The sequence below is a fragment of the Telmatherina bonti genome (genome assembly GCF_933228915.1).
Source record: "Telmatherina bonti genome assembly, chromosome: 7".
Taxonomy (NCBI): domain Eukaryota; kingdom Metazoa; phylum Chordata; class Actinopteri; order Atheriniformes; family Telmatherinidae; genus Telmatherina; species Telmatherina bonti.
This window is the reverse complement of record NC_136625.1, coordinates 11,178,280-11,197,219: the sequence shown is the minus strand read 5'-3', so window position 1 is coordinate 11,197,219 and position 18,940 is coordinate 11,178,280. Positions and strand designations below refer to the sequence as shown.

Here is an 18,940-nt window from a genome sequence, read left to right as displayed (position 1 = left end):
AAGTACGGTAAAACCTGGTCAACTTCTGGATGGTTTCTCTGATACAATATGTTGGATAGAAGTAGGAGCTCATTTAGTTATTAAAGATAATTAACTTGTTGGCACCAGATGTCTTGTGGACAGGAGACTATTGGAAAGCAAAGCTTCTTGAGATGTGAGTGATGTATTCCAGTACAGGATACAATTATAACCGTAAATTCAGTGAACATTTATTTTAACCCAGTTGTGAATGCACAGTTTAGCTTTTAAAGCCATACTGGACTCCAGTAGCAGATAATACAGCAACAAAGAGTCCTGTTGCATCAGCATGGGTCCATTAAAATGGCACATAACTCTTTCGTACATAAACACATTATAGGTGAAAATTAAAGGATTTTAATGAGTTAATGTCCAACATTAAAATCATTGTCTATTGGTGTTTGTACATGTTAAACCTGGATAGATATGACGTGCACAGAACAAACAATAACTATGTTTACACTGGGGACATTTAATCCAATCAAATGTCTGATCAGAATAAAAAGGCATCATGTAAACACCTCATTTTATCCGATCAGGGTGAATTTTCCATGCTGTTAAGGAGAGTGGTTTAAGCCATTATAAATGATCTGATCAACAAGAAAAATAACCATCGGAGCACTCCTCCTGAATGTTACTGTGGGGTTTGCAAAAAGGCAAATTGATAATTGATAAGATTGGATCAGAATATTCTTTGTCATCTTCATCCAAATCAGTCCACATAAACTCCATCAGTGGCATGTTCCTTTTAAATCTTTCCATCATGTAAACACACAACTGGTTGGATCTCTTCATCTCGTGTCCATGTAAACATAATGCCTGGAATGTCGGATCGAAGAAGCTACAGTTCTAAGAAAGTTTGGCTCTTTGTAGCCACAAACATTACAGATTGAAAGGCGGAAGACTGAAGACTTTTGCACAGTTCTGTTCCCCATGTGATTTTATTTAACTATAAAAGAGTAATGCAGTAGATGTGGTGACTCTAACTTCATATTCCACATGTAAATGCAGCGATACTCTACTTAAACCAGGAAACTGCTGAGCATTGCTTGGCAGATGAAGACTGTTGTTGGGATGAAGTGTGCGGATGCTGACAGAGTAATCGAAGCTAAAGTGTTGTTGCCAGAGTTATGGGAATGGATCAGACGGCAGTGTGTATCATAGTAATTGGCTCGTGTCTCAGTGGTGGACAAGAACATCCATTAACAGAGAGGCATTAGATGGAGGCAGCATTGGTTTGGCTTTAACTTTGAGTCTGAAGCATGAGAGGAAAACTGAATATTTATGGAGTTTGTGTTCATTAATCTGTTTGCAAATCTGCAAACAGGGATCAAAACACACTCTTCTGCTACGTCTTTGTACTGTATAGCTTCAGTGCATCATTTGTTCATGTTTTGTAGCTTTAACAAATGGAACAGACAGCTGTAGCAGCTACTTTCTTTACAAAACAAAAATTATTTCTGGGAGAGAAAAGATCAGCAAGAGAAGAAGAATAACCCAAATTAACATAAAGAATTATATTATGGAAAATATTACATTTTTTGGCAGCCAGCTGTCTTTAAACCAGATGTATAAAATATTCCTTTGACAACCCTGATTCATCTCCATCAGCCTTTAATGAGTCAGTCAGGACGCCGTTAATCTCCACAACACGACACGACTGCAGCATTAATTCACCCAATCGAGGCAAAATTACACCATCCAACTGGACATCATTTCACTGTTCATTCATCTAATATGGTGTCATTATAGCTGAAAGACCTGTTTTCACCAGGGGGACATTAAACCTGCTTCTGAGTGATTAAACTCCCCTCTGCCTCTCATGTTATCGTCCTCACGGCCAGCAGTTTTATGTCATTAATACCTCTTTAAGTCTTTTTAATGAGTCTATCAAAACCTGCCTGAACAACCTCATTTTCTGAAAAGCAGATTATTTGGAGATAAAAAGGATTTTACCTGTCAGCGTCAGTGAGTTACCGCTGCTATTTTCGAACAATTCAACAGGTTTTTATTCCAGCAAAGAGACTGAGAGTAATCCGTCTCCAGCCGGGTCTGATATCTGTGGCTTGAACTTGCGTCTCTGAAACAGGCATCTGTGGTTTGCACTTCTTGCGTAAGAGTTTTGATGCTTTTATCCAACTTTTTTCACAGCAGTGAAGCACAGAAATGTTTCTGTTCATGCTAAGAGAGGAGGGATTTTTGTATGAAGCTGCAGTTGTGAAATAGTCGCCGCGTGCTCTGTGAAAAGACTGAGCTCTAATGTCAGAAGCTGATTTCTCAGCTCTCAGCAGCCCAGAGATTCTTCTGCTTCTGTGAACCGAAATCTTGCTGTGAGTTTAGCTACCTAAAGCTCACTGCTTCTGCAAAACTTGTTGAATTCTTGCTTCTTTTCTTTTTTCTTTCTATAATCAGACTTGACATTAAATTACATTTTGAAGTGTAAAAAATATTACTAAATTTAGTGACTGTAATTAAACTATTACATCCTCTCTCTTTGCATGTATTTAAAAATACAAAACAAGCTGGTTATGTAACTGTAATGTCATATCACACTCATAAGGTCCGCCTTGCAGGTTGGACCCACTCTTTACCTTCACAACTGCCTTAATTCTTTGCGGTGTTCCTAATCCCAGTACTATGGATTATGTGGTTCATTTGAAGGAGTGTGAATGATTATTTGCACCCTCAGTTCACTTACACCTGAACCCTGGTGTGGTTTGCTTGCAGTGTGAAAGCAAATAAACCAAAGACAGGAGGTGATGGTCATACTACTTGTAAAAACTGCATTGGGTTTGAACACCAAAGTACAAACAGGAAGTGCATTGTTTACCTGCAGTGAACGAGCCTCTTCTCGTCCAATCGATGAGCCAGATTTTCTTCTTCTTTCGTATTTCTACTGATCTCTGGATATCTTGTCATCATAACCTCAGAAATGCTTTTTTTGTGTGAAATTCTCAAAACCCGCCTATCAGGTACCTAATGAAAAAGCCAGTAGGTGTGTGCAGAACATCAGGTCAAATGTAAAATATGAGGTCCGCAAATGAAGAAATGTTTTCCACCAAGCCCTAAATTCAGCATAGAGGAGTACATGACAGCGACCGTGCGCTATCAGTAATGACTAAACTACATTTTAAACATAACAATAAATCAAGGAAGATAAAGAAAGCAAAGAGGATATGATCTCTGCTTACCTCATTCTGCATTTTCATTTTGCCTTCACACTAAGCTGCTCATTTCCTGTCGGAGTCAAATGAGCCTGACAGTTTAATATGGTTGAACATTTATTAGATAACTTGTTTCAACGTTATTTTCTTATCTTTTTATCTCACAGTTTAAAATGATGATAGATGTATTATGTTTATATTTTATGTTTGATGCAACTTTTCATCTAGAAGGCTTTAAATCTGATTCATTCACTGGCAAACGAGCTTCTTGGCCTATTCCATGCAGTCTCCTCGACTTCTGGGCCCATTTGTCAAAGCTGCGCTCCCAAATGCTGAGCTTTGAGACCTAATATATTTTTAATTATGCAATACCCATTTTTATCAGAAGGTTGCCCAACATCGATCAGAAAAAAATTAATCTAATGACACAAAATAATATGCAGGAAAAATTAATGGGCTAGATATTTAATAAGTAAAGCTGGCCAGTCTGAATCAGCCAGCGGTGTTGCACTTCCATGGATTCACTTGTCGGTCCTGTTGAACGTTTGCAGTATTTTATGTGCAACATTTACTATAAAGCTAAAACCTTGACATGGAGTCCTCATTCTTATTCAGATAAAAGCACCACATTTCCTAAGTGCAGGAAAGGCCTTTCTGCATTTTAAAAATATCAACATATTCAGGTACTTCTCCCTTTTTTTTCCGGAAGCTCCTGTTTTGTTTCACAACGGCCACCTTGATGAATCTTGTAACACAGATTAAAGATGTAATCTTACAGTAATCTGTTATTTTTATTTGACAGATTCATGTGACAGTGCACTCGTGTCCATCCTGCCACCGCCGTCCTTCAGAAGCTCCTCCCAACTGTCGAGCAGCCACGCACCAGGTTTCGCCAAACTCAACAGGAGAGACGGTGAGGAAGAGTTTCTGTCGCTTCTGTTGAAACAGTCTGAATTTACAACAACCAGACAATCATCGTGTTTCACAGTGGGTTGGCTCAGATTGTATAGAACTAAGGTGTGGTGTAATCTTTATGCTGGTTTTTTAAGAAGGGATGTGAGGATGTTGCCCTGTGGCTGTTGAGCACAGATGGGGGGTGATTTTTATTTAAGCTTAAGGTGCAAAGGTCCAATCATAACTGAGAGGTTTTTACTTGATTCAGTCAGACATGATACTCCGTGTTCAACTTGTCCATCCATTGACTCACTCACTATGCATTGTTTGCTAGAGGACACGAGGAGATGGGGATATGAAAGCCATCAATGCGTCTCAGACACTGTTTAACAGCAGCAATTCCTTGTTACTAAGTTGTATTTTATGTTCTTCAGTCATTTGTTGGACAAATAAATACAATCATGGTCAAGGCTGGATTATCAAATGGGCACATTATGGGCACAAGCACAGGGGCCCATGCCCACTTGGGGACCATGTGGGGCCCACGTAGGGCAAACACTAGCAGTACATGAAACAAAATGTACATAAAACCCAGATAGTTACACCACAGTGTCCAGTGTATTGCTAGTGGTACCATTGGCTGAGTGATGTTAGAAATGTCTTTTTACAGTGTATCATTCACAATTTTCACAGTGTTGAGGTGGGAAAGGGGGCCCCTGGAACACTCTGGTCCCAGGGACCTATGCACTTATAATCCGGCCCTGGTCATGGTGGTTATTCACTAAACCAAATATGATGGGATGTAAGCTTCTGCTTTTGGTGGAGGACATGTAATTAACGTCTCTTTTCACAACGCTGACATCAAACTTTGACACAAGTGACACAAGTCTACAGAGATAACATACATACCATGTTCAAACATAACATACCATGTTCAATAACATAAATACTGACTGCAGTTGTATTAAAATGTTCAATATACTGATGAGTTTATATGATCACAGAATGCAGTAAAGTACACTGGAACAAAAACTACTGTAAGCAAACAACTTCACTGGTTTGTTCTGCAATGACTCCATTGTTTTAGCCCTCTTGCTTATTTATCTCACTAACTTCAGTTAAATTGGCCACTTAGTGGTCCAGACATCAGAGAAGTATTATTGTCTGCTTACAAGGCAAAATCTCTGAATCACCATCAAGGAAACACTCATAGTGGCTAAATGGTAGTAGCTAGCATTAGCATGTTTTGCCAGCTGCTTTCTCTGAGCTGCATTATGAGATGGTCCGTGTTGGGTGATGTGCACAGCTTCTGTACAGTACTCTCTGTGTCACACATGTTGAGTTTGCCTTGTGCTCTTGTAGAAAACATTTCAGCTGAGTTTTAGAAAAATACCATAAAATGGTTAAATCTCTGCAGAATGGTGTGTTTAGCAAGAGTTGACAATTCAGCCAATAAAGCAGTTATCGGGCAAAATACTGAACCTTACATTGATTCCAATATAATTACTGGTTTATGACTGCAGAGAAAAGCACTGGGCACTATGCAGGAGCGTGAATCTGTGTCAAGAGGAGTGCTGTATGTTTAAGTAACTGAGATACCTGTTGGAAAGAGCTGATCCTAAGATTAATAAGATAAAAAATGTGCCATATAAGTGTGGCCTATTTACCATTACCTATAATAGTTTTGTATTTGTTTCTGACTTTGGACAAGTCATAAAAGTGTGAATGATGTTTTTCAGTCCTGAATTCTGATTTGCAGCTTATATTAATGTTTTCATTTCACTGCTTTATACCAACGTCAAAGTAACGGGGAGGGCAAGATAGGTTTAGTTTGCATCTGAACAGTTTCTACTACATGGGAAACTAAAACAAAGCAAGCAAGAGAAACACAGATTTAGTCTCTATTACCACAAATAAATATATTTTTTGTGTAGCATGCATGTCTATAATGTTAGGTCCTATCATCATACGCAGTAAACGCAGCATTCACACAATCTAATGACAGAAATCTCTCATTAGATTGTGTGAATGCTGCGTTTTACGCTTTACTTGAGTCAGTACTTCTCAGTATTTAGAAATAAGCAGAAACACAGAAAGTGTTGTAGTAATGTCTGAAGGAGCAAAAAGCTGCACTTTGCTGACAGTATCTGGTCACCCTGCTGTTAGGGCTGACAACTTTGGTCTTTTCGCAACTGTAACATAGCACAGAATGGTGATAAATATACATACATATAAAGATATCTGAAGTTATACACCTTTGACCACTTTCATAATCCTTTTAAAGACCTCATATTGCCTGTTTGGTTGCTTGAAATATTTGCAATTACCTGGGTTTGACTGGCTACCCTCATATGAATTTGTGATTAGAAGCAGATCTTATTATACTGACTTTTGCTCCGCTAACTATCGATTTCTCAAAGCACTGATTGATAGTAGTAAATGAGGTAATCCATCACAGAGGAGACAAAGGAGTCAATCTTTGCAGCGCAGCTGCTTTATGAGTTTCAGACAGTTCATATACATAATTTTTAAATGTTTTGTTTTTAAACCATCCTTAAAGGCCTACAGTGACACTCAAATGTAACATAGCTACTATTTTAAAAGTCTTCATGATCATTAAGGTACAAACTTTGTCCCAGCAATCAACAGCTTTATCACAAAGCAACAAGCTAAAGAAAAGTTTCCACGAGTGACAATCAGGTTGACCTGCTTAAGGATAATCAATGATTGAAGAGCAGAAGAAGGTGATGGCTGCTCTTTCAATTAAAAATGCAATAAAATGTAGTTAATATAGCTGGTGGAGCTTTTGTTCAGGTGTGGAAACAAACAAATAAACCCTAGAAATGCTAGAAAAGATTTAAAAAAAAAGAAGATTTAACATAATGAAGTAGTGATGTGCAGTTTTATGATAATGAGAGATATTTTGCCTGTTGATCCCTCTTTCCTGTTCTCTCCACCCAAACTGGTTGAGACAGATGGCCAGCGGAGTTCTCCTGAGGGGTTACCCTTCCTGTTAAGAGAGTGTTTTCCTTTCCACTGTCGCCCATGTCGTACATGCTAAGGATGTGGGATTAAATCAAAGAAAAGATTCAATGCATCCGTCGTTTTTTTTTTTTTTTTTCTTAGACCGGGTATTATATTTTATAAATTGGCTTGTAGAGCTGCACGGTGGCACTGTGGCATGAAGGTTGCTGGTTCAATCCTCGGCTAGGGCGGGGTTTGAACAGTGGCCTTTCTGTGTGGGGTTTACATGTTCTTCCTGTGTATGCGTGGGTACTCTGGCTTCCTCCTACCGTCCAAAGACATGCATGTTAGTTTGATTGATTACTCTAAATTGTCTGCAGGTGTTAGTGGTTGTTTGTCTCTGTGTGGCCCTGCGATGGACTGGCGAGCTGTCCAGGGTGTACCCTGCCTTTCGCCCAAAGACTGCTGGGATAGGCTCCAGCTTCCCCGTGACCCTTCATCGGACTAAGCACTTAGGATAATGAATGAATGAAATTGGCTTGTATCAATACTGTCTCTATAAAACAAACTAATGCAGCTTTGTTTTAATTGTTTGGCTTAGTTACATCTGTAAAGTACTATTAGATTGCTTCGTTGGGACCTGGCGCTATACAAATAAAGTTGAATTAACTTTGGCAGATGTTTGTTTGCAGAGATAACTGATGTGGAATTAAAATACGCCGCTGCATTACAATAAGTGGCAGAAGCTGTATCACTGCTTCCAAGTTGGGGTGGTCCTATTTGTGTGCTTATTTCCTTGCACATCCTGGTACTGTAGCTTCCGAACACATACTTGGTTTGATCATGTCTGAATTCCTCCCAGGACTGACTGTGAGTGATTGTCTCTTGTCGTTGTCTCTGTGATGGACCATGGAATTGTTCAGGGTGTATCCTGCCTCTTGGCTGATAGCAGCTGGGATAGGCTCCAGCCCCTGGAGACATGCATTGGAATAAGCCGGTATTGACAATAGATGAATGCTTATCCAAGGCAGCACTGTGGTTGGCATCGTCGCTTTGGTTTGGTTCCAGTTCAGATTTTGGGTGAAGCCTCCTGCAGACTGAAACATGCACGTAAGGTTACTCTCTTATTCTATGTTAACTGATCGTGTTAGCATGCATGCTTTTTTTTATCACAATGCCTCGTCATCAGCTGATGAGCTGGCAAGTGTGTATCCCGCTTCCTAACCAATGACTGCTTTCAGCCTCCTGTGACCAGAGTATAGAAAATGGATAGAATAATTTTCATTGGACACTTTTGGATGAATCGTGTTGAATATCTAGAGTTTCTGAGAAAAAGAGAAAAACAAAACAAGAAGAAGAAGAAAATACCAATTATCCAAATCATTCCTCAAAGTTGACAATGAAGTGCCTCAGGAGTGAAAAGTAGAAGCTATGGCCCTCACAGCACCCCAACCCAAACGCCATCAAAACTCTGTGAACAGACTTCAGAGTCTCACTGCCTGCAAGATAATCCAAAAATCTCATTGTGCTGGAAGAATGGGCTAAAACCCCCAAATAAAACAGAAAACAAAAAAAAAACAAAAAAAAAAAAAACAATTGCATCCACTGATACTTTCTGCTACTGACATCCAACTAAGGGGATACACTGAACAAGTAAAAAAAAAAGTAGAAAAATACTGTAAAAATGTGTAGCTTTATTGTTATTGCCTTCTCACCAACACACGCAAACATGACCATATCTCCCCTGTACTGTTCTCTCTACACTGGCTCCTGGTTCAGTTCAGAATTCAATTCAAAATCCTTCTGTTTGTTTTCTGCTCCATCCATGGCCTTGCACCTCCGTACCTTTGTGACCTCCTGACTCCTCACCAGCCCAGCAGAGCCCTGCGCTCCTCTGATCAGCACCTCCTGGTGGTCCCTCGGTCTAGGTGTAAACAGTGGGGCGATCGGGCCTTCACAGTGGCAGGGCCCAAACTCTGGAAGTCTCTGCCTCTGGAGTTACGCTCCATCATGGACCTGCCTCTGTTTAAGGCCAGGCTAAAGACTCATCTGTTTAGATCAGACTTTGGCTGTTGAGATTTTTACATGTGAATGAACTGCTATTTTATATTTTTACTTGTTTTTATCTTTGTTCAGCACTTTGGTCAACTAAGGTTGTTGTAAAGCGCTTTATAAATAAAATTTGATTGATTTGAATTTGTTATGTTTTTTGCAAATCAGAATGTTTTACTCATTTTAACCAGAGGTGCTCAGGTTCTTGCATGCCACTTTGTATTCAGGTATTTCACCAGAATGCAGAAAGACATGAACAATCTTAGAATAATGACTTACATTTTTACCACCACTGATTTCCAGCAGGGAACAGTGGCCTTTCTGTGTGGAGTTTGCATGTTCTCCCTGTCTATGCGTGGGTTCTCTGCGGGTACTCCAACTTCCTCCCAACATCCAAAGACATGCATGTTAGGTTAATTGGTTACTCTAAATAGCCCCTAGGTGTGGATGGTTGTTTGTCTCTGTGTGGCCCTGCGATGGACTGGCGAGCTGTCCAGGGTGTACCCTTCCTTTCGCCCAAATACAGCTAGGATAGGCTCCAGCTTTCCCCCAATCCTGAATTGGATTAAGCGGTTAGGAAAATGAATGAATGAATGATTTCCAGCAGGACGTTCACAAGATGGGAAAATTGAAACGTAAGATAACACAACATGTAGGAGAGGTTGCTGCTTGTTTCTGGGGGGCATCCAGACACAACCATATGCATGGTTTAAAAGATTTGTTTCCAGGAGTGCAGATGTTTCTGGGTTTACAGAATTATAAGCTTGCTTTGGGAATATATCAACTATAGATCCAGCGAGCACTAAGCCGAAGTTCCTGCTGCAGTATCACAGGCAGCAACCCTTTGTTGTTTGCTGAGGAAATTGACGTGTGTGTCCTTAGTTGTATCTCCCACTGGTTCTTGCCAACTAGCTGCCTTCCTCCGTCATTCTCTGAAGAGCAGCTTCACTCAGGATTTATTAGGTGAAGAGAGGATATCATAGACTTGTAAAACCACCCACAGAGAACACCTTAGCGAGATATCTGTAACTCTTCTGCAGATTTAACTTCACTGCTATTAATGTTTAAAGAAGATTTCAGTACCATGTTTTGTAATACAGTATAATGCAAAATGTGAAGCTGAAATAAGTTCATATGTTGCATGTATCACAGAGATATGAAGAGCATGAGCAGACTACATCTTGTTCTATAATAGCGAGTTCATTTTTTCTGTAAAGTTATGGTTAAAACCTTTTTTTATTTGCTGCAAAAGGTAGAAGCAGCTTTTATTGCTGCATGTCTATTCGTGTATGCCTCTATGGGACCTAAGCCTTCTTTTTAAAGCAAGTTTCCCTCATTTGCCTCAAGTTTGATGAGCTCTTCAGTTGACTTGAGTTCTTGACTTTGACCATTCCAACACATTTAAATATTTTCCCTCAAACCTTTTCACCCTGTGCCGGATCTTTAGACCTCTGCTGGAAAATTGCGTGCCCAAAACTAAATGTGTCGATCTCTGCAACCACAAGGTCTATTTGGATCCTTCTGGAGTCATAGTGAAGGGATCACTTGTGAGATTTGTTAAGATGTGCAAATATCAGATGGTTAGTTAAATGGTGCAAAAAATGCACGACATGAAAAAAAGTTTCTGAATATATATGAATGTGTCTCCTGTATGTTATGCAGTTGTAGCTCTATCAAACCCACATTCATTCATTATCCTCATTATATACCGCTTAATCCAACGAGTGGTCGCAGGCAAGCTGGAGCCTATCCCAGCAGTCTTTGGTTGAGGGGCAGGGTACACTCGCCAATCCATCCCAGGGCCACACATACACGGGGAGAACAAGCAAACAGAAAGGCCACTGCCCCATCTATCTATGTCACCAATGGGAGGACGTTTTATGAGGCCATATAGACGTATCTCCATTGGCTGTCAGAGCTGGTAATCCATATATTGTTCTGTCAAATCATAGAACAATATCTGGAAATTATCTCTGCTAAGGTCAGCCCTGATGAAGTCCAGCAGAACACAATTAAAGGTTTCAGTACAGATGGCGGCTTCAGGTTTTTAAAGGTTTAGTGACTCACCAGTAAACCACTTTGGATCATCTTCATGCTGGAAGGTGAAGGTCTATCCCAGACAAAAATCTTTGGATTGCTTAAGAATGTCATTTTATCTATAATTCCTCTACTCCGGCCAGTTTTTCCACTTCATGTTAGTGGAAAATATTCCCACAGCATGATGCTGCCGCTGCCATGCTTTGCTGTGAGATGCTGTTTAGGTGATGAGAGTTTGAGTTTTCCTTGATTTAATATCACCTGACCAGAAGACTTTCTCCCAGTGGCCAGCGCCACTGTGCTCTTCTAACACAGGAATGTGGAAGAGAAATGAAGATGGGAAAAAGAATGTAGATATTTAACGTAATTGAGCTTTCCTGAAACGTAAATCGCAACATTCTTTTTCTAAATACTTGGTTGCGACATGCAGACACGGAGTGATGGATGAAGAGTCCGTCCTTCCTCTGTAACTCTAAAACATGATTATTCTTTTGAACCGAATACTGAAAGTACAAAAAATAAAAATAGACACATTCTTGAGGAAAACAAGTTTCTCTTCAGACCTCAGTATGTTTCTGTTTCATCTCTCAGTTAGACCAGAGGACTTGACATTACATTTCAGACGATAACCTGATGTAACCGACCCCAGTGAAGGTATAAAGACTCGAAGTGAGACATCACAAGTGGGTGAAAAGCTTCAATAGTCTATTGATTGGCCTTTTAGCAGAGACTTTGAAGGAAGATTACACACAAGTTCGGTCATTGTTTGCTGTTCTGAGTTCCCCTTTTCCGTGTTTAACCGTTCCAGCCCCTGCTTCTGTCCTCCGTGTGTTGGGTTTTTCTTTCCTTTTCCAGAAGTCTTCCTCTCCTCTTCCTTCCTCTGACTGAATGGCCTCCTGTCCATCTTCTGCAGAACGTTTCATTTCTGCATTAAGAACTAATTTAGTCAGCTGACTCGTCGTGCCAAATGTTAATAGCGGTCTTCATGTTTAAACATTTTCTTTCTTCAGTAGGCGAAGCTGACAGTTATCAGTGACGTGACTGCAATTATGCTGAAATGTGACTTGAAAAGAATCGCTCTGCCACAGTAATCATCTTCCAAAAGAGATCTGGGGCCAGAATTAAACTTTAATTGGAGGATGTAACGCGGGACTGAGGAGGAACAGCCAGCTAATCAGCTATTGATCGTCATATTCAGTTATCCTCTGTGACCTCCAAGAAGTTCCAGTGTTTGTTCCACAACAGCAAAGCTCAAATCTCCACTGCCTTTTTTCTGCATCTTTTTTTTTCCATATATGTTTTCAGTGAAAACAGTTGCATTAACTAAGCCAAGTTCCCACACCGACTGCCAAATAAAGTCACTGAACGTTGATTTCATCCCTCTGTTGTCATTGGTTTCATTAAGTGAACTTTGTGTCACACTTCCTGTGTATGAAACCAATCCTTCTTTACAAATCTGAATAATTTATGATACAAATTCTACTTTTAATCTGAAGCTGCAACATATAGTTTCTCCTAAAAATGAGATATTTAGCATTTTTTTGTTGAAGCTGCCAGTTCTGCAGTGTTGACCAGACAGCTGGACACTGACTGACATGTTATTAGACTGTTGAAATTACTATCCTGACATTGTATTCTCATACAAATGACCAACACTCACTCTGTCTGTTAAATTTCTTTTCAGCTGCCTCTCCATCTCATTTAGCTGCCCATCTTTCAGTCCTGCTCTCTGCCTACCCCTCTAATTGGCTGCCTCTCAAGTACTTTCTGTCTTCTGTGGTCTTTTTCTCTTCTCTTAATATTATTTAACCTGGTTTCCCCCCTTGTGATGGAATATTTATACACAATTAATAACAAAATATTTGTTTAGTTCTCCATTCATCTGCTGCTATGAAATCATGCTAAACTGGGCATTGCTGCACAAATTGTCTAATTCCTACTTCTGTTCTCAGGAATGGCTTTTACACCCTGGGACCGATGTGAATGAACAACAAGAATTTGTGAATAATTTTTAGGTAAATTATCAGTGTTTTGATATATGCACACCAAGTGAGATGTGAAATGGTGAGTAAATGGTGAAAGTATTCATACAAACACATCAACAGTGTGCTGATGCTGGGAAATAAAATACTAAAAGAGGCGCTGGGTTAATCCTGTTTTAGAAAAGAGAGGAAAACTTCATTGTTTCATGGTTTAATCCAGGAGCTGAAGCTGGACCACGGCCGATTCACAGACTTTGGGACAGTTGGAGGATCTGCTTTAGCAGCTAGCTGCTTGCTTTAAGAAGCAGGGAAGAAGGAAATAAAAGTGCTCTGATGATACAAAGTTTGGATGAAATAGCAGCAAAAGTGACACCTGCAAAGCTCGCAACCAGTGATCCATCAGCCAACACGCCTTCTCTGATTGGTCGATTATATATCTGTCGGATGTGAATATGAAGAAAAATCTACCTCAGTTTGAAAATAGTTGTAAAATCGCTGCACAAAATTTTGTCACTGATGTGAACGTTTACAATGATTTGACATTGACTCAATAAAATATACTACCACAGGAAACATTCCGCGTTTCAAGGCCTTAAACCTGAACCTGTCTTTCCATGCAGCAGTATCGAGGGTCCACATGATAAGGAGCCATGTTTTTTTACATTTAAAAGAGCAGACTCAGCAAAGGTGCCATATATTTTCACATGACATAGTTTTGTTGCTTTCTAAAAAACAAAGGAAGAAGAGACAAAGTTGTTTTCTTTTTTTAATTCTTTACTTCTAAGCATTTCTTTCGTTATAATGAAAAAATGTCAATCATATAGAAGTCAAACGTTAATAATGCTGCGATGGACTGGCGAGCTGTCCACGGTGTACCCTGCATTTCGTCCAAAAACTGCTGGGATAGGCTCCAGCTTCCCCGCGACCCTGAATTGGTTTTAGCGTTTAGGAAAATAAATGAATGTTAATAATGAAAATTTGCCCATGATCTGGGTTTAAAGGTTTAAACTTGTGTAAAATGTGATGTTTGTCAATAAACAATGTCCAGGGCTGAAAGAAAAAGTCAATGTTCCTCAAATGGCTGCTAGAAGATTACCAGCTTAGTCTGGTACAAAAACTGGTTTTCATCTGTTTGGCTAATTTTCCTTTTCTGCACTGCACTGGTCTGAAGTTCATGGTGTTTCTAGTTTATGTCTGTCTTTTATTTATAAAATTATATATTATTAAGGAAGCATTAAAAGTTGAGTGCTGTGGTTGCTGTATAGTGGGTTTAGATAAATGGAAATGGAAACACTGTTTTTGTTCTATAATAGCGTATTGAAGATCTCAAATATGTTCAGCAGTTGATTTAATTTCCACAGTTGTGTTTCACAGGTACTAAGTAGAAATTAATGACAGAAATTAGGCTCCTGGCGGGGATGGATCCCCCAGATATTGTTTCCTCACAGCAGTGTCAAGATAGAGACAGATACAGAGATTAACTCCTGAAGGTCGTAGTTTTATATTACTTTGGCCTAAAGGGTCAGGGGAAGGGTTGGGCTGTATGTTTGGGCTGGGTGAGCGGTTGCATTTGTGTGTGTGTGTGTGTAAATGTGAAACTATTTTTATGTTTTTAAGCACTTTGATATGCATTTGTATGAAATTGTCTGAAAATAAATTCTACATATTGTGGCACCTTATTTTAAGAATTTTTTGAGAGATCCATTATAATTATCTGAGTAGCCTTTGTCAGTCACCTTTATTATGATGATGATGATTATTGTTGTTGTTGTTATTATTGTTGATATTATTTTAGATGTTTATTGTGTTATGTATTTTGTTGGGTGTGGGATAGTAAAACAAAAAATGTTGAATATTTGTATTGCACATTTCATTGATATTTTGTATAATAAAAAAAAAAAAACCATTGAACGAAAGAAAGAAAAGATATGCATTTGTATGAAATGTGAAATAAAAAAAGTATTACCGTCATTTTTTTAAATTTGACTTTTAATTAGATTTTTTTTTTTTTGATAAATTACTCTCAGTGAACAGTTGTTTAGCTAAACTGTCATCTTGAACTTGGGTGTGGAAAAAAAATGGAAAGTGAAGCATCTCCAGAACCCAAGAAAAGAAATCCAGCTGCCTCCTCTTCAAGTACTTATAACTTTCAGACATTCTCAGTTGACTAATCTAAAATGTTTTATTGTAAAACATAAAAAAAAAAAAAAATCAAAGGAAGATGCAGGAAGAGAAGTTTTGTCTATGAATCTGTTAAAATCAGTATAACAATGTTATCTGGGCCCCTATCACAAACTTAGCAGATTTCCTGAGATGGCACTGTCAAAAATGTTTACCTAAATGCATTTTTTTGTGTGTGTTAATAAAATAAACAAAATAAAAAGCATCAAGAACAGCAAAACGTCCTCATCAGGAAAGAATGTAATTAAAGGTTTATATCAGATTGTTTAAATTCCCTAAAATAAAGACAAAGAAAATCCACCATAGACTTTACAATCTCTCAATAAGGCGCTCTGATTTGTTAGACTGCAATAATTTCAAACTGTCCGTCGGAGCAGCGATGCCATGTTCCTGACCTCCATTAATCTTTGCTTTCTTCTGTGGGTGGTTGGATCTGGTACCTTGACAGACACGGTGGGAGGAAGAAACTAAACGTATCTCTTTGATTTAAGGCGTCAGCCGTGACTCTAAGTGCTCCGACCATCCACCATCAGTTCACCTCCATTATATTAGCCGCACTCATTCCGACAGCATGAACACAGTAAATCTTTGTAACACCTCTTACTCTCTGAGTTGTTTTCCTTTAATCTCCTTCTCCTTTTCTCCACAGTCTAATCACCATGAGTAAAGTTCAAAATGTCTGCTCTTTTCTCTTTCAGCCGTCTATGGATACATCAGTTAGTCGAGTGCTTATTAGTTTTGGCCTTTAGCGTTTTAAAGATCAGTCTGGACCGTCACCAGACCGACACTGATTTATTTTCGCTGCTCAGCCTGTCTCTACAGTGTTCAGTGTTTCATTTTGCCATAAAAAGGTTGTTCTTCTACATGTTGCTGTTGTGAGCTTTTTTTGATAGACTGAGCAGATATCAGCATTTGTCAATAAAAATGATCATAGTTTCTGCAAAAATAACAACAGAAATTAAGAAAATGTTTAGAATTTATCCTTCCAAATTTCGTTAATTCATTATCCTAACCGCCTAATCCGATGAAGGGAAGCTGGGGCCTATCCCAGCAGTCTTTGGGGCAAAAGGCAGGGTACACCCTGGACAGCTCGCCAGTTCATCGCAGGGCCCCTTCCAAATTTATAGAACCAAAATATAGAAATTCTCTTTAATTTACTTTACTTCATGTTCAGTAAGTATGCACATGTATGAAGCCTTCTGTTTGTTAGTGAATGTTTCAGGATGTTTCAAGAGTTCTTTCTGATTTCTATCCAAACACAGCAAATGGAGTTGTACCCATGGAAACGTGTTGCTCACCTGCGACCAGAAAAGGAACAACGAAGAAGACAACAGCAGAAACGCTGTGACTAGTTAAAGATGGGTCGTCTGATTTATACAAAGTACAAACACATAAATGATGTTCCCTCACACTGGCATTCGGATACAGAACCTTTGACATGTTTGTGACGGTCTGAAGTCGATGTCTAAACACGGTAGGAACTCTGCCCTCTAGTGGATATTTTGCCAAACACAAGACAAGGCAGGGTTATTTGTGTAGTACATTTCATTTATTCATTCATTCTTTATCCTAACCGCTTAGTCAGATGAAGGGTCACAGGGAAGCTGGAGCCTATCCCAGCAGCCTTCGGGCAAAAGGCAGGGTACACCCTGAACTGCTCGCCAGTCCATCACAGGACCACACAGACAAACAACCATTCACTCCTATGGGCTATTTAGAGTAACCAGTCAACCTAACATGCATCCAGGTGAACCAACACAAACATAAGGAGAACATGTCCAAACCCCATCCCAGCCAAGGATCAAACCAGCAACCTTCTTACTGCGAAGCCACAGTGCTAACCACGATGCCACCGTCCAGCCTAGTACATTACATGTACAAGACAATTCTGTGCTTTACATAAAAACATTACAGTGAGGTGCAGAAAAGCATTGAATAAAAATAAAAATACACAAGAAAAGTAAATGAAAAAAGATTAATAAAAATAGAATAAAAAAAAGCTTTGAATTTTTAACAGTTACTTTGATACAAAAAAAAAGACGACAAATAAGAAAGATTTTAAACTTAATTTAAAAAAGTTGAGAGTTTCAGCAGACGTACAGTTTTCAAGGAGTTTCTTCCACAAGTGAGAAGCCCAAAAGAAACTGAACACTGCTTCCATGTTTGGTTTTTACTCTGGGAACAGAAAGTAGGAGTGTCTAGGCAGTAATATTTGATGGTTGAAATTAGGGGTTGGAAAATAGAATCAAAAAATCGAATATCGGGATTTTTTTTTTGCTTCAAAATTTTAAATTCGATGTTTTTGTTAAAAAAAAAAAATCTATTTTATTTTTCAAATAAATAAAAAATAATCCATTAAAAAAATTTTTTTTATCATTTTTATTGTTTTCATAGATCTTTTTACTTGTCTTCTTGGGTATTATAGCAGCAGAAAGATGGTTTGGCTACTGTGTTGTTTTTCCTAATTGAAATTAAGAAAAATGACGAGCAAAAGAAATATTGTACATTTTTTATTTTTAAACAACAAAAATCAGAAGAATCTCGAAGAATTGTGAGAATCGAAATTTAAATCAAATTGGCACCCAAAAAATCTAGTCTAATCTAATCAAATCAAATCGGGACAAAAGCATATTGTCACAGCCTGAGTTGAAATAGATGTACAGCTACTAACCTACAAAGATTTGCATAAATAAACCCTTCTTCATGGTGTTATTTAAGACATAATGGAACAAGGAAACCACAACCATTTAAGCCGATTTTCTCTTTGCACAAATCTGTTTCATTGTTATATATAAAGACATTCAAAATCAAAATGCAATTAAAAGAAAAAAAAAAAAGAACAAATGTTCAGTTTTTGATGCATGGCCTAATTTATTTCCACTGGTAGTTGGAATAGTTTGCAACTCTGTGGGGTAAACTGTGATTAGTAGCTTACCTTTTAGGTCCGATGTTCTCAAACTTTTAGAGCCTTGACCCCAAAGATAACAGTTATCAGGTTCTTTTAAAAAAAAAACTGAAATCAGACCAATAACAACTTCAGGACAGTTTTATTTTTATTTAATGACTCAATACGAAGCAAAACAATTACTGCATTTGCCACCTGGGATGAACTGGCGACATGTCCAGGGTGTGTGCTGCCTCTTGCCTGCTAGTTGCCGGGAAACGCTCCAGCCTCCCGCCACCCTTATTTGAATTAAGCGGTAGAGATCTAATTTTATTATGGGTTTAAAATCCAGCCTGTCACATGTGAAAGTCTTCTGTTTTTTCACAAATCCCATGTGAATGCAGGGGTTGCAGAATATCCACTTCATGATTAAACAATCCATCCATTCATTTTCACTTATTCTGGGTTGTGGAGAGGCTGGAGCTTACCCCAGCTGCCATCAGGCAGGATGCTGGTAAACCCTGGGCACGTCACCATCCCTTCACAGGACCCAACAGAGAGACAACAAAACCACTCATGTTCACTCTGATGGCACACTTAGAAAACATCCAAAGAAATTTATCTGATTTATAAACTCCTTCCAACCGAACATGGATGCTTCAGGAAGCCAGAAACCCTGAGAGAAGCAACACAATCTGCAGAAAACTGAAAGGTCCAGCCAAAGCTAACTGTTCACCAACAGTTGGCTGTTTTGGCTTTTAGTG

The 18,940-nt window shown here is 38.9% G+C and overlaps 1 protein-coding gene across 1 annotated transcript in view; it reads left to right on the top strand.

Moving 5' to 3' along the window:
• LOC306758030 (contactin-associated protein-like 4) overlaps positions 1-18,940 on the top strand; it is a gene marked incomplete at both ends in the record, with an annotated part of 189,104 nt that overhangs the window by 57,391 nt on the left and 112,773 nt on the right. The window contains one exon of the mRNA XM_079243245.1: positions 3,985-4,095. Coding sequence (XP_079099371.1) covers positions 3,985-4,095 — 111 coding nt within the window. The remainder of the gene's footprint in view (positions 1-3,984; positions 4,096-18,940) is intronic.